A 12,343-nucleotide genomic window follows, 5' to 3' on the forward strand; every position below is an offset into this window, starting at 1 on the left:
AAAAAAAATTGCAATTTTACATCATTTTGTATGTTTTTAGGGTTGGAAAAAAGAGAGGGTTGTGGCTGAGTTCTGGGATGGAAAGATTATTCTTGTTCTTCCTGATGATCCTAAGTATGCCACAAAAAAGGTATGCTGGCAGTGATTGGTTCTAGTTTAAACACTTGCTCTGTCCAGCTAAATCTCCAGCATTTCCTAACCTATGCTGCTTTGTTTCAGGCAGAGGACGTGAGACGGATTGCAGACAGTGAATTGGGCTTTCAGCAGATCACCCTCAGTAGCCCGAGCTCAGCTAAAACCTACCTGTTCATTAACAGCGACAGGATGGTGGTGGGATGTCTGGTGGCTGAAAATATTAGACAGGTGAGTGTTTAACAAACCATTTCTAACATTTGACTTTAGTTCAGTATCATTGCCATTCTGAGCTATAAAGTAGTGTTTCTGTGTTTTTAAAAGGTTTTAGTTTTCCCCCTCCACAAGTTAAGGACTAAAAAGGTCTCAAATCTGAGCAGAAATGTCATGGCATTAAATGTTACATGCATTGCAAAAAAAAAAAAAAATCCTTAGTATTTTTTCCCCCCAATACAAATGTCTGAACATTGTTAAATCAAGATACATTTACTTGAGATGCAATTTGAACGTCTTGTTTTCTGAGAGATTGATCAAAATTGAGTTTATGCTTAAAACAAGAACAAGTATCTTTCAAATCTTTTCACTTCTTGAACCAAAATCTAAATTATGTTGGTTTTTCTGAGCCCATTGGTAGATATTTGTTCTTGTTTTAATTGTAAATCCACTTAATTTTGATCAATTTCTCAGAACACAAACAAAACTATTTTCATTTTGCTTCTCAAGTAAATGTAGATTTAAGAATCTTTAGACATTTGTACTAGAAAACAAGACAAAAATACTAATTAAGAGCATCATTTTTTTGCAGATTGATAAGAAGGTACAGTAAAAGTGGTTTCCATATTCTAGTGGTTAGGAGCAGAGCTATTCAAGCCTTGAGCTATTTTTGTGTAAAAACTAAAACAAAAAAACAATTACCATCAAAAAAAACCTGCAGAAAGCCTCTTGATCTTGACTCTTATCATACCCAATATCAATTAGGCTTTTCGGGTGCTGGAACAGCAAGAGAAACCCAAAGACATGAGCAAGGAGGATTTCATGGAGCACCACAGAGCCTGGTGCTGCTCTACCGTGCCGGAAAAAGCCATCTGTGGTGTCAGTCGCATCTGGGTTTTCAGTCTGATGAGGAGGAAGGGCATCGCCACTCGCCTTCTGGACACAGTCAGGTACTAAACATTTTCAGCGCATTCATAACAAAAAAAAAAAATGTATTGTGGGAGGTTGCTTCTGTATATAAAATAGTTTCTTACTGATTCAGGACTACTTTCATGTACGGGAGCCACCTGACCAAAGAGGAAATCGCCTTCTCTGACCCTACACCAGAAGGAAAGCTGTTTGCTACGAAGTACTGTGAGACACCAACATTTCTGGTGTACAACTTCATCAGTTAAAGAAAAACGTTTCCTGTAGGTTTTAGTATGACTGCATTTGTGAATGCTTTTGTAAGTTTTTAATAGATAAAAAATTGTTAGATGTTCAAATGAAGTTCAGTCTAATATGATAAATCTCATGTAGTGTTCCAGATTTGTTCAGGAGAAAATCCATGTTTTACTGTTGTGTAGAGATTGATGGATTGTCTTTGACAGTGAGTTCATGAAATCATATTTAAGACACTTTACATTAGCACGAATGCAAGCTTTAAGGTTCCTGTTTGGAAAATTCATAATTTCCTTGAAGTTAGTTGTAAAATGAACAAGAACTTTCAATTGAACTGCTCCTTGCTTTTGACTTTGTACATATTTTTAAATAAATTGTACTTATTCGTATATTTTGTATTGTCTTTGTGTAAATGTCTGTCATAGTGTGAGTTTCAGGAATTTTTTTTGGAATTATTCACATGGTGTATTTAAGAGGGTTGCCCATTGAGTAATTGATGCACACCATTTCTATTCCATACCCTTTAATAACTTGTAGAGTGTAATATATATATATATAAAGTATATCGTTAGGTGAATGATCTCTACTTAAGTTTTTAGTTTGTAATTAAACTTTTGCCTTAACTTGTTAATTTAATTTAGTCTTGTGTGAAAAATTCAAATATTCCTAATAGTTTTAATTTCTCAGCCCATAAAAACTTGCATTCAATCATTTTAAAAGAAACCGCAAGATGCTTTAGTGCAGAGGTTTTCAAACTGGGATCCAGAGGGTGCAAGTGGGTCTGAAAAAAATATATGTGAGAAACTTGTTAAACTATATACTTGGGACTGGATAAATGTCATGACAGCCATTGTTTTTCTTTTACTTTCTGTTGTCAAAATATTGTTAGATGTATATGTATCCATGGCATCACAAATCTTTGAAAACCTTCAGTTTAGAATATACTGTAGTAGGTAACAAAACAGGGCACGCTAACTTCACATGGAGATTTCCATGTTGAATATAAATTACTCATATTCAGCTATTTGCGAGAGGAAAAAAAAAAATTCCATCCATCCAAAAATTCCAAGTCATTCATTTAGCATGTGTGCTGATTTTGCACACAAAGACCATGGTTCAAAAACAGATTTTAATTCAAATTGCACTGACAACTACAGTATCTAGAATGTCTGAATAGAGTACATAAGAACATATGTAACATGACTAAATCCTCAACAGAAAAGTATCTACAACGTGAAAATGCACCAGCTCAAAGTAAAATTATAGACAGAACAGTAACCAGACCCAACAGGCAAGCATACAATATATTTTACAGTTTAACAGTGAACATTTAATCAACTACAATGACCTCACTGCTTTTGTCACAAAGCTGGGTGTTTGACTCCAGCACCTGAACAATGTGAGCTGCAGAGGGTCTTTTATGAGGGTCTTCTTCTGTACAGAGACAGAAGAGCTCCACCATCCTCTGATAAGCCCCTCCGAGAGTGGCTGCGTCCAAAGCCGGCCGAGTTCCCAGTCTCTCATAATATGCATCTTCATCAAAATCATCCTCATCAAAGGAGTGATCTAAGAAAAATGAAAACAGTCATTAAATCAACTTAAATCATGGAAAAGTGTGAAAATTGCTAAATATATTTAATATAAGCTAAGGATAAAATAGTAAATTTACCATCATCATCATCACCCTCAGTGTCCAGCATCTCCAGGTGAGGAACAGAAAGTGTCATCATCTCCCACAGCGTGAGTCCATACGCAAAGATATCAGCTTTATCTGAGATAACTCCATCCTCCAAAGCTTCCTTAGGCTTCCACGGCTCCGTCCCAATGTAGTGGGCCTTTGGGTCGCTCACTGAAGAACAGATTTGAAATATCACAACACGGACAAGCATGTTGCACACAACATACTACAAGCCTTCTACTGTCTGATAGTTTATACTTTATTAGAAAGTAAAATGCCTTTTAGTATCATTCTAAAAATGATCGACCTTCAGGTCATGGTGCATGTGCCTTTTTGCTGTGAAACCTTTTCTGATTTTCACGCAAGAAACATTTTACATTTTATATTGTTAGTAATATTTCAAGATGAACACTTAGTCGACTGAAGGCTAGCATGATTACCCACACATCATTTTTAGAAAAATCATGTTAACATTTAAGTATCAAACATGATAAAACAGACTTTATTGCATTTAGCTAATACGTTCAGCCCCCAACAATAAAAACTTCAGAACTTGAATCAAAAATAAGAATTTAAATATCACCATTAGACATATTACTGTGAGATACAGTGTAGTGTGACAACTGATATTTATATGCATTTTATGTAAGCAGTCTGTTATAAAGATCTCACTGATTTACATTACTAACTATCAGAATTTCATCTTACTTTTTGGCCATATAAATATCTGCAACTGCAGTTTTTGTTTTTGCCCAGTTTGGGGTCATAAAAGCCTGCTGTATCAAATATGACACTCAACAAAAACACATATGCAACAGATTCTTCAGACTATTATTTCATATGTCAGATTTCATAGGATTAATAGAGTGGTTCTCAACTGATGGGCCATCATTCAAAATGATTAAAAAAAATGAAAACCTAAAGTAAAAGAATATGATTAAAGCAAGGAAAAATAATGCTGAAATCTTCAATCTTTTCATACCCTGCATGTTTTCATCCAGTGGCAGTGACACGCCAACATCACAGATTTTGATGCTTTCAAAGTGGCCCTTGATGACAACGTTGCATGATTTCATGTCTCCATGCAAAAGCTTTTTCTCATTGTGCAGGTACTGAAGAAATAAGACAAAACACAGAAGTAGAAGCCTGAGATTACGTAATAATTACAATATTTAAAGATGAGGAAAAAGCAGTAACAGTACATTTGCAAATATCTGATTTTACAACCACACCTGTAAACCATGTGCGACATGAAGAGCCACTTTTTCAATAGTGGCCACTGGAAATGCCTGTAGACCCTCCTCTCTCCTCTTCTCAATGAGGTCATTCAGAGACTGCTCTCCACCGTACTCCATCGCCAAACACTTAGAGCCGTCCTTTGCTGTGGTAAAAGCTCTGAAGCCTTAAAAACAGACAGGAAATAATTAATTTAAAAAATGCTTGTCTTATAATTTTCACATTGCCCTTACATTAAAATGTAATATTTTAAAGACATATTTACCAACAATATTGGGGTGATGCAGGTCTTTTAAGATCTTTGCCTCCTCGCACAGACGCTTCTGATAAACGGTCATTTGACTTTTTGCACACTTGCTGTTGATCTTCTTAATGGCCCATGGTGAATGAGTGTGCTTGCCCATCCTGATGTAAATAGTGACATAGATGTTTCAACTTTTTCATGACACTATAATGGGGTAGGTAGCATAAACATGCATCCAATATACTGTATGTATGTACCTGTTCATAAGATAGACGTTGACTCCAGTCCCACAGCCAAGCTTCTTCATGAAAGGAGAGGCAGGAATGGTGACTGGGGTTCCACATGCACTGACTAATAAAACAGTACATTTAAGATAATTAACTATTTTAATGTTTTCCAGAAAAGGGGAAAAAACGACAATATTTTGATCAAGATGGGATGTTAGACCATCTTGATAATGAGAAAGTCAATGTAACGTCTATTGTAATCATAGCATCAGCCGTTTAAAGATCACTTTACCTGGACTTTTCACTTTTGCAGGCTTGCAAGGCGTTTTAAAGGCACTAGGTGATTCTTTGTTGGCCTCCATTTCTCTAAAATGAAACAATAAAAGATCATATTTTTGTTTAACTTACATTGTTACAATCCGTAAGACAAAACGACAAACGTTACAAACAAGTCTAATCACGCTATACTCAATATCAAACGTCAATTCATAATGCGTAATATGACTTATATAGATAATGTAAACAATTTCAATTACATTAGATAAGAAGAACTTCAGAGATGCTGAAATACGCGCTCGTATTTGAAAATCACCGGTTAGTTTGACGTCAAACGTACGTAAAGCTACGGTGTCCGTAGAGGGACAAAACTGACTGAGTACGTTTTCGTTTTTTTTTTTTTTAATTCAGTTCTTTCTCATTCTCCAGTGTTACTCAAAATTTGAAATAAAGCTGAAATAAAATATAAATATTATATTAAAAGTAATAAAATGAAATAAGTTTAAGCTGAAGCACTAAAACTACTGGAATTAAATGAAAACGGAACTAAATCTAAAATAGCAATAAATTAAACCTAAATAGTAATAAATAAATAAAATGACAAACAACTAACATTAAAATGAAACCGACAAATAAAGAAACAATAATAATAAATAATTCAAAATATTAATAGAAACTATTGTAGCATATAAATAATACTAAAATAACACTGGCCCTTCAACGAGACGCCTTTTATTTCAGAAATGTTTTCCCCCGTTTCTTTGGGTGTCAAACGCACAAAAGTGGGAAAATAGCGCACATTTAATGTAGACTAAGCTACCGAGTAACGTCTTTTTAAACATATAGGCTGTTTGATGTGCATACATTTATGGTCTATTAACATTATATAATATTTGTTACTTCTATTTTATTTAATGTAGTGTTATACAACATCACACAAAAAAACGCCATTATCATGTAAACAAGTGAAAAATACTTACCTATGTCCACTAGATGGCAGCATGTAAGCATGAGAGTTGCTTAATGAACTAGTTTTGTGTGTGTGTGGGGGTGTGTGTGTGTGTGTGTGTGCGTGTGTGTACCTACTTAACATATTTTGGGGACAAATTTGTAAAAGTGAGCTAAACCTGACAAAATCTCCAAAAACCTCCCTTTGGGGACGTCCTCATTTGTAAAACTGGTATAAAAATAAAGTAAACAAAGTTTTTTTTTTATTAAAAAAAAAAGAAAGTTTCCTGTAAGGGGTAGGTTTAGGTGTAGGGCGAAATAATATACAGTTTGTACAGTATAAAAACCATTGCGCCTATGGAATGTCCCCATTTAGATAGCTAAGTAAACGTGCATGTGTGTGTGTGTGTGTGTGTGTAAATAATATTGTTTAAATGTTCTGCTATGCCAAAGGCAAGTCTACATAACCAAGTGGCCCGTGTCCAAGCATGCTTTTATTTATTGGCCATAAATCATATTGAGAATGGGAACATAAAGCCAAAAACCAAACAAATGCTTCACGAAAACCAATGTGATCAGTACACAAAACACAACATCTTTTCTGCTCATGGCTTCAAGCATGACATTAACTTTTAACACGTTTGGCTCTGAGGGCTTGTGCTATATTGTCTGGCAAATTGTCTTTCATACTATGCCTTGAGCAAAATGAAGAGGATAATACTCCATGCTGTGCCATCTATTATAACTGAAAAATGATAACAAAAGCACCTGGTACTCATGAGAAGTTTATTTGCTTTCACTTGTTTATTGTCAGGCAAAGATCATTTTAAATGGATGAAAGCCATGGGGAGTGTAACATGAATGTTCCCCATATAGTAAACCTCTGTTGCTCTGTGGTTTAGTGTCACAACAGATAGCCTAATACTGTTCCGAGAGATCTAACGTTTAGTTCATTCAAGTCTGGTTTACATTTATTCATTAAAGAGATGCTTTCTGACAGAGAATAATGAATGCTACTAACAAACCAAAAAAATGAGGTTTTGAAACCTTTGGATGCATTATCCTGCCATTAAAGGAATAGTTCACCCAAAAATGAAAATTTGCCGAAAATGTACCCTCAGGCCATCCAAGATGTAGATGTGTTTCTAACAAACATGCAGCTTTTCACTTCACAAGATGTTAACTGATGGACTGGAGTGGTGTGGATTCCTTGTGTTTGGACTCTCATTCTGATGGCACCCATTCACTGCAGAGGATCCACTTGTGAGCAAATGATGTAATGCTGAATTTCCATAAATCTGATGAAGAAACAAACTCATCTACATCTTGGATTGCTTGAGGATGAATGAATTTTCAGCAATTTTGTTTTGTTTTGTTTTTGGGTGAAGTGCTGACTTTAAAGCATGCAGTGATCCTCAAATCTGGCTCGCGAGATCCACTTTCCTGCAGAGTTTAGCTCTAACCCTAATCAAACACACCTGAGTTTGCTAATCAATGTCTTCAGGATCATTAGAAAATCACAGGTAGGTTTGTTTGATTAGGGTTGGAGCTAAACTCTGCAGGAAAGTGGATCTTGCGAGCCAGATTTGAGGATCACTGCTTTAAAGCAACCAATGTACTCTAATTTTAGCAAGTACACTATTTATTTATGTTCACTCTGTTACATAAAAAAGCTATAAGACTTCTGTTTAGAAATATATTTCTTGATGTTTTGAATTTTCAGAAGTCTAGCAGTTGCTAAAGAACCTGGTTGATGGCGGTCTGCTTTTGCTAATACGAACCCATTTAAATGTATCAAACATTACATTTGGTAAAGTCAGCTAACACAAGCTCAATAGATATTGACTTTAATTGAATTCAGTGGTTCTCAGCTGTGAGAGTACTCCGTTTTTAAAACTGAACAAGTGGAAACCCAACACAGTACCAAATTAAAAGTAAACAAACAAACAAACAAAAATTTCCCAAAACCAAACACCACACTATACTTTGATTATTTGTTCTGATGTGATCAGATCCCCAAAAGTATTTTTCTTGTCTCTCGATTTCATGCTCTCAACAAACTATATTCCACAACACAAAACCCATTATGGACGGCTCAAACCACATTTATCCTTGTTGCAAGTGAATCTGTGTTTAATATAGTCTAGGTTCTATTTTCTTCCACCTTGCAAAATTTTGTTGGTTTATGAAAACGAGTGCATGTCACATAACCTGTCCATTTTGGCATCTGTCTAATTTGTCAAAATACAAGAAAACATATAGGAAGCATTTTCTCTTCCCGTTTTAGAAGTTTAACTATTTTCCTGTCTTACCTATGCATGATTATATGATCAGTTGCATTTTATTATCTGGATAAAATATTGTTTTTCCCTATTGTCCAAACAGACTCGCAACACATCTCTTGGTCGTGACAGTCGCGACCCACCAGTTGTGAATCACTGATAAGCAAACCATTTCCCAGATGGCCAGTAGTTAAAGATGATTCTAAATGATCACACACTTTCATCAAGCTAAAGCAGTTGGTGGGCATTATTAAGGATGATACACAAAGAACTGAATTTTGATATAAAATCAGTTTAAATGATTTCTGCATACTACATGCAAAATAGGAAAATTCAATGCCTCCTATTCAAGATTTGCATTCGTAGACAAAACACAGAAAATATACAGGCACAGACACTGCGTGCATAGAAACATCAAATAATCATTCGAAATAAAAACAGCCCAATTAATTTAAAGGGATAGTCCACCCAGAAAAATGTAAATTCTGTCATCAGTTACTCACCCTCATGATGTTCCAAACCTGTATGACTTTTATTCACACACACACAAATATTTTGAAGAATTTTGGTAACCGAACAGTTTTGGTTCCCATTGATTTCCTTTTTTTGTCCATACATTGGAAGTCAGGAACCGAAACTGTTCCCAACATTCTTCAAAATATCATCTTTTATGCTCCACAGAAAAAAGAATGTCATACAGGTTTGGAAAGAAATGAAGATGAGTAAATGATGACAGAATTGACATATCTGAGTGAACTAAGATATTTGATATTTTGTTTTGAGTCAATAAAATGGCACATCTGTTATTGGGGATTCCTCATATAGTCATACTCCCTCTAATGTACAAACAGACTATACCTTTTTATAAAAAATAAATGTTTTTCATAAAATCATTTTCAAGACAGAAAAACGGCAAACATTGTTCACACCATCAGTTCAACAATCCTTAAATTGAACATGCACTTCTGTCAAGCGGGAAACCAATCATCAAGGACTTTGAACCTCCATGTTGTCAAGTAAAGTGTCTTTCTTAAAGAACTTTAAGGTGCGAACGGATCTCCAGACCCCTACATAACTGTCGCTCAGAGATTGTCTCATAGGATCGTCTGATGGGATCCCCGGTCTTTCTAATTCTATGGACTCTGCCACTTTATTCTCACAAATTGGACCCTGGTCATGGCTGTCAACGGATGCTGTCAGGCTGCCATTGGGAACGCTCTCCAGATCATTTGGAAGAGTTTCCATATCTCCATCAGGCTTGGCTGGTTCCACATAAGGTTCTCCTGGAAGTTCTTCATCTTTAGTGGACTCGTCCATATCCTGGTAGTTTAACTTCTTTTTGGTTTCATGATATTTCACCGCACAGTAGGTGATGGAGCCGATGGTGTTGACTACCACGCCTACCACGAACAGTTTGGTTGGCATCACGTCACTGAAGGCCAACATGCCCACAGTGATAGTAGCTATACTCTTGACCACCCCCACAAAGCTGGTGGTGACGGCTGAGTTGATATAGGTACAGTGCAGTGTGGTGAAGTTCATCGCACAGCCGATGAGGATGCAGGTACAGAAGATGCCTGTGATATACGGGTTCTTCCAACCTTCATACGTCCACATGTCAATGGCATCCATACTTACAATGGAACAGATGAAGAGAACGGGAGAGGCCACCACTGCAATGGTGTACTGGGCTGTGAGCGGCCCATAATCACTGTCTGCACTCGTTTTTTGGATGAGCACCAAGTAGGAGGCGTGGACAATCACAGCTAAAATGCCAGTCACGTAGCCAAAAGGGTCACCTGTTAGATCTCCAGCACCTGCACGAAAACAGAGCGAGGCACTGCAAAGTTAAACAGAGACTGCGCCATACATGATTTATGGCCATTATCAAATGAAACTCTGTATGAGAAGCCTGTTTTATGCAGACATCACATGCATAGTACAGAAATTGCATTGTCAGAAATTGCACAAGATTAAATGTCATACTATGGACAAAACAAGTTCTTATTATTTTTTGCTTAATTTGCTTTCATTTTCAGAAGCAGTTCAAAACACATTAGTAAAATACTGTTGCTGTAATAATCATAGCAACATTAGTATAATATATTTACATAGACACTACTTGGAAAAATAAATGACAATTAGGAAGATACAGAAAAGGAGGAATTTTACATCGGGGAGACTTTATGGAAGGCTAGTTATCAAACCGGGGCAAGTTGTCACAATAGCGGTATGCTCGGTTTTGTCTAGCAGATTTTCTATGCTGGGTTTATTTAGTTCAAAACCTTCTTAAATTAGAATAATCTTTATGAATTTTATCATCAAAACTAAGAGTCAACAATATAATGAAGTTTGATCTCAAATGCTGAACTGTTCGCAGGACTAGGTTTTCTTTTTGTTGTCAATAAATGTCGAATTTATGTAGTCATGTGGGTTTTACATGTTACAAACGTATTAATTACAGTGTAGTTTGTTTCTAATATATTTGCTGTTTCATTAATTGTTTTATTTTTCGTGATTGTTTTACTGTTTAAATTTAGCTGAAAACCTTTTAGGCTGTTCAGTGACAGTTTCCGTTGTGACAACATGCCCCACTAGTGGTAAATCGATCTCTTTTTTCTCTCCCTGGGAATTGCGATGAAAATGTTCCAAGGTTTTTCATAGCCAAGACTTTAAGGAATGTGTCTACAGAAATTTACTTTAAAAATAATCTAAATTAAGAAAAATTCACTGGAGTGAAAAGTGTGATTACCTCAATATTAAGTAAAAACTATTACAAATATTATTTATAAACACCCAAATTATTCTTACCAGCCAGTGCTGCTCCTCCAGTGGTGATGAGAACCGCTGTTATTACCCCAGCTGATGGGATCCCATTCTTCAGCACACACACTCCAATCCCCAATGTTACCAAGGGCAAGCATCGCTTAAACACAACATACATAGGTAAACTCAGGCCCCTGAGAGACCAGAGGGTTAATGTGGACTGCAAAGTTGACAAAATACAGACACTCGCAAAAACTTTCACTAACTGGAGGCTGAAGGGTGGTATATCTATTTTGCCCAGTCTCCTCAGCACCTCTAATGTGAGAGCCGCAGTGCCGCTGGTCAGACACTGAATTAAAGTTAGATATGTAAAGCTATAGGTCGTGATGAGGAATTTTAACAAAATATTCAGCGATCCCGAAAAAAATCCATGCGCAACGGCCACCGAAATGCCAAGGAACCGTCCTTTGCAAACTTCCATGTCTTTCCTCGTAGACTGGGGGTTCCCGGCGTCTCCGTATTACGCACTGAGCTCTGACTCCACTGCTGAATATTCACGTCCACTCTCCTCTCGTGCGTAACTCACGCAACACGAGCGCTGGTCCCGAGCGCGGCACGCGGCGCGTCTCTTTCTTTGTACAGTGATTGAATTGGAGTCAACTGCTGCCAATCCATTTACTTTGATGTATTATAATTTTTTTAAATTCCTCCTTCGAGATAGTTCACAGTTATAAACAATATAAGATGAACGAAATTTAGTCTGTAAACCAACAGTGCAAATTTGAAACCTCCCAAATAAAATTACATACTGTGGTATCGATACAGGCTATGTATGCGTTTAATTTGTATTTTCATTCACAATAAAAGTTAGATTACAGGGCCTCTAAAAAAAAAAAAGGCTAAATAAAAAAATTCGCCTGAGGAGTTAACCATAGCTTTAAGTTAAGATTTCTCTCTGTTTACAGACGAATTAAGTGGGTTAAATAAGTGTTTTTGTTGCACGTCTAAAATTCCCTGTCCAGTAAAACTCCCCGAAAATCATCGTACAATTCTTTAACTCGATATGGAAAATGGATGCATTATCTAGTCACAGTTCGCGTTTCAAAAGTTCGTGTTTACAATTTCAATGGTTTCATATCAGTACTGGTTATTCAAGGTCATTTGGCTCACAAAAAAAAAA

The 12,343-nt window shown here is 36.3% G+C and overlaps 3 protein-coding genes across 3 annotated transcripts; 1 reads left to right on the top strand and 2 right to left on the bottom strand.

Annotated features, from left to right (window-relative positions):
* The first annotated feature begins 38 nt into the window (after positions 1-38).
* Positions 39-1,892, top strand: LOC107717105 (N-acetyltransferase ESCO2-like). Its single transcript, XM_016523767.1, has 4 exons — positions 39-130; positions 220-363; positions 1,111-1,295; positions 1,388-1,892. The coding sequence occupies exons 2-4, from the start codon at positions 325-327 to the stop codon at positions 1,518-1,520; spliced, it is 357 nt and encodes a 118-aa protein (XP_016379253.1). The 5' UTR covers positions 39-130; positions 220-324; the 3' UTR covers positions 1,521-1,892.
* A 729-nt stretch (positions 1,893-2,621) lies between these two features.
* LOC107717112 (lymphokine-activated killer T-cell-originated protein kinase homolog) lies at positions 2,622-5,517 on the bottom strand. The gene is made up of 8 exons (XM_016523778.1): positions 5,428-5,517; positions 5,184-5,257; positions 4,922-5,015; positions 4,686-4,825; positions 4,417-4,586; positions 4,167-4,296; positions 3,176-3,355; positions 2,622-3,072 (listed from the first exon to the last, which is right to left on the bottom strand). The coding sequence occupies exons 2-8, from the start codon at positions 5,251-5,253 to the stop codon at positions 2,837-2,839; spliced, it is 1,020 nt and encodes a 339-aa protein (XP_016379264.1). The 5' UTR covers positions 5,254-5,257; positions 5,428-5,517; the 3' UTR covers positions 2,622-2,836.
* A 3,821-nt stretch (positions 5,518-9,338) lies between these two features.
* Positions 9,339-11,675, bottom strand: LOC107717122 (solute carrier family 35 member D3-like). Its single transcript, XM_016523789.1, has 2 exons — positions 11,209-11,675; positions 9,339-10,214 (listed from the first exon to the last, which is right to left on the bottom strand). Exons 1-2 carry the CDS (start codon positions 11,642-11,644, stop codon positions 9,385-9,387), a joined length of 1,266 nt encoding a protein of 421 aa, XP_016379275.1. The 5' UTR covers positions 11,645-11,675; the 3' UTR covers positions 9,339-9,384.
* Positions 11,676-12,343: the final 668 nt, after the last annotated feature.

Source organism: Sinocyclocheilus rhinocerous, unplaced genomic scaffold (assembly GCF_001515625.1).
Source record: "Sinocyclocheilus rhinocerous isolate Xijiao unplaced genomic scaffold, SAMN03320098_v1.1 scaffold1874, whole genome shotgun sequence".
NCBI lineage: Eukaryota > Metazoa > Chordata > Actinopteri > Cypriniformes > Cyprinidae > Sinocyclocheilus > Sinocyclocheilus rhinocerous.